Here is a 970-nt window from a genome sequence, read left to right as displayed (position 1 = left end):
GAGACAGAGTGTACGGACAAGTTGTCGTGTTACATACGGACGTGCTTCAATCTAGCCAATCAGTTGGTGGTAAGATCGTACAACAGTCCAGTAAGACCCAAGGGGAAGAATATAATACTGGCAATGAAGAGCGCCAACGCCCCGTGCCACTCGAGGGTTTGATTCCGTAGCTTCTGGAGGAGGCTGACGTGCCCTTCTGGCTCATCATCCTTAACATCGTCTGGACAGCCTCCTCCCACCTCTTCATTAACGGGCTGCTCGGAGGAGCTCGGGAACGGATTGTAACAAATATGGAGATAGACGAAACATGGTATCACGAACCCAATGGTGTTGGTGCCGAGGATGCCGATGAACCGAATAGTGACACCGAGATCCTCGAAGATGATTGCCACACCCACGCAGATAGCCAGGAAAAGCAGTGTTGTCCCGATGTGCAATTTAAGAGTGTCTTGTAAGCTGGGGCGAAAATAGGTTATGACACCCGAGATTGATTGTCTGGCCGGGAACAGGAGCAATGGGAATGCAGTTAGCACGGCAAACGGCAAAGCAATGTACCCGATGTGGATGGCGACGTTAGAGACCGGCAAGTTGAGATAGAAATTCGATTCGATAGCATCGCCAAAAGCGTAATAGGGACCGACCATGACCGAAAGGTAGACGACCATTACGGTAGCAATCGCAAGCAGAGCGGCGAGATCTAACTTCCTCATGTTTCGATCGACCATATCTTCTGCGATCATGGGCATGACAAATTGACACGAGTAGCCGTAAATGAATATTGGGAAAACCGACAGAACCGACCAAACGGTGGTAGTTGACGGTATGTCGACGTACCGCTCCCCGACTTGCTCGTCTACGCTGAAGGAGTAGGCAACACCAGCTACTACCGCATAGAGGAAGCAGCTGAGACCGATAACATTAGTGATTGTCGTGTTAGTGATATGCGTCAGATAGCAAACTGGGGAGAGCA

The 970-nt window shown here is 50.3% G+C and overlaps 1 protein-coding gene across 1 annotated transcript; it reads right to left on the bottom strand.

Moving 5' to 3' along the window:
* Window positions 1-59: 59 nt before the first annotated feature.
* On the bottom strand, window positions 60-746 carry Pmar_PMAR015811 (amino acid transporter, putative; the record flags this gene model as incomplete). Its single annotated transcript, XM_002765532.1, has 1 exon — window positions 60-746. One exon carries the CDS (start codon window positions 744-746, stop codon window positions 60-62), a length of 687 nt encoding a protein of 228 aa, XP_002765578.1.
* Between the last annotated feature and the right edge of the window lie 224 nt (window positions 747-970).

Source organism: Perkinsus marinus (assembly GCF_000006405.1).
Source record: "Perkinsus marinus ATCC 50983 genomic scaffold scf_1104296975436, whole genome shotgun sequence".
In the NCBI taxonomy this organism is placed as follows: Eukaryota; Perkinsozoa; order Perkinsida; family Perkinsidae; genus Perkinsus; species Perkinsus marinus.
This window is presented reverse-complemented; position numbering and strand designations above follow the sequence as displayed.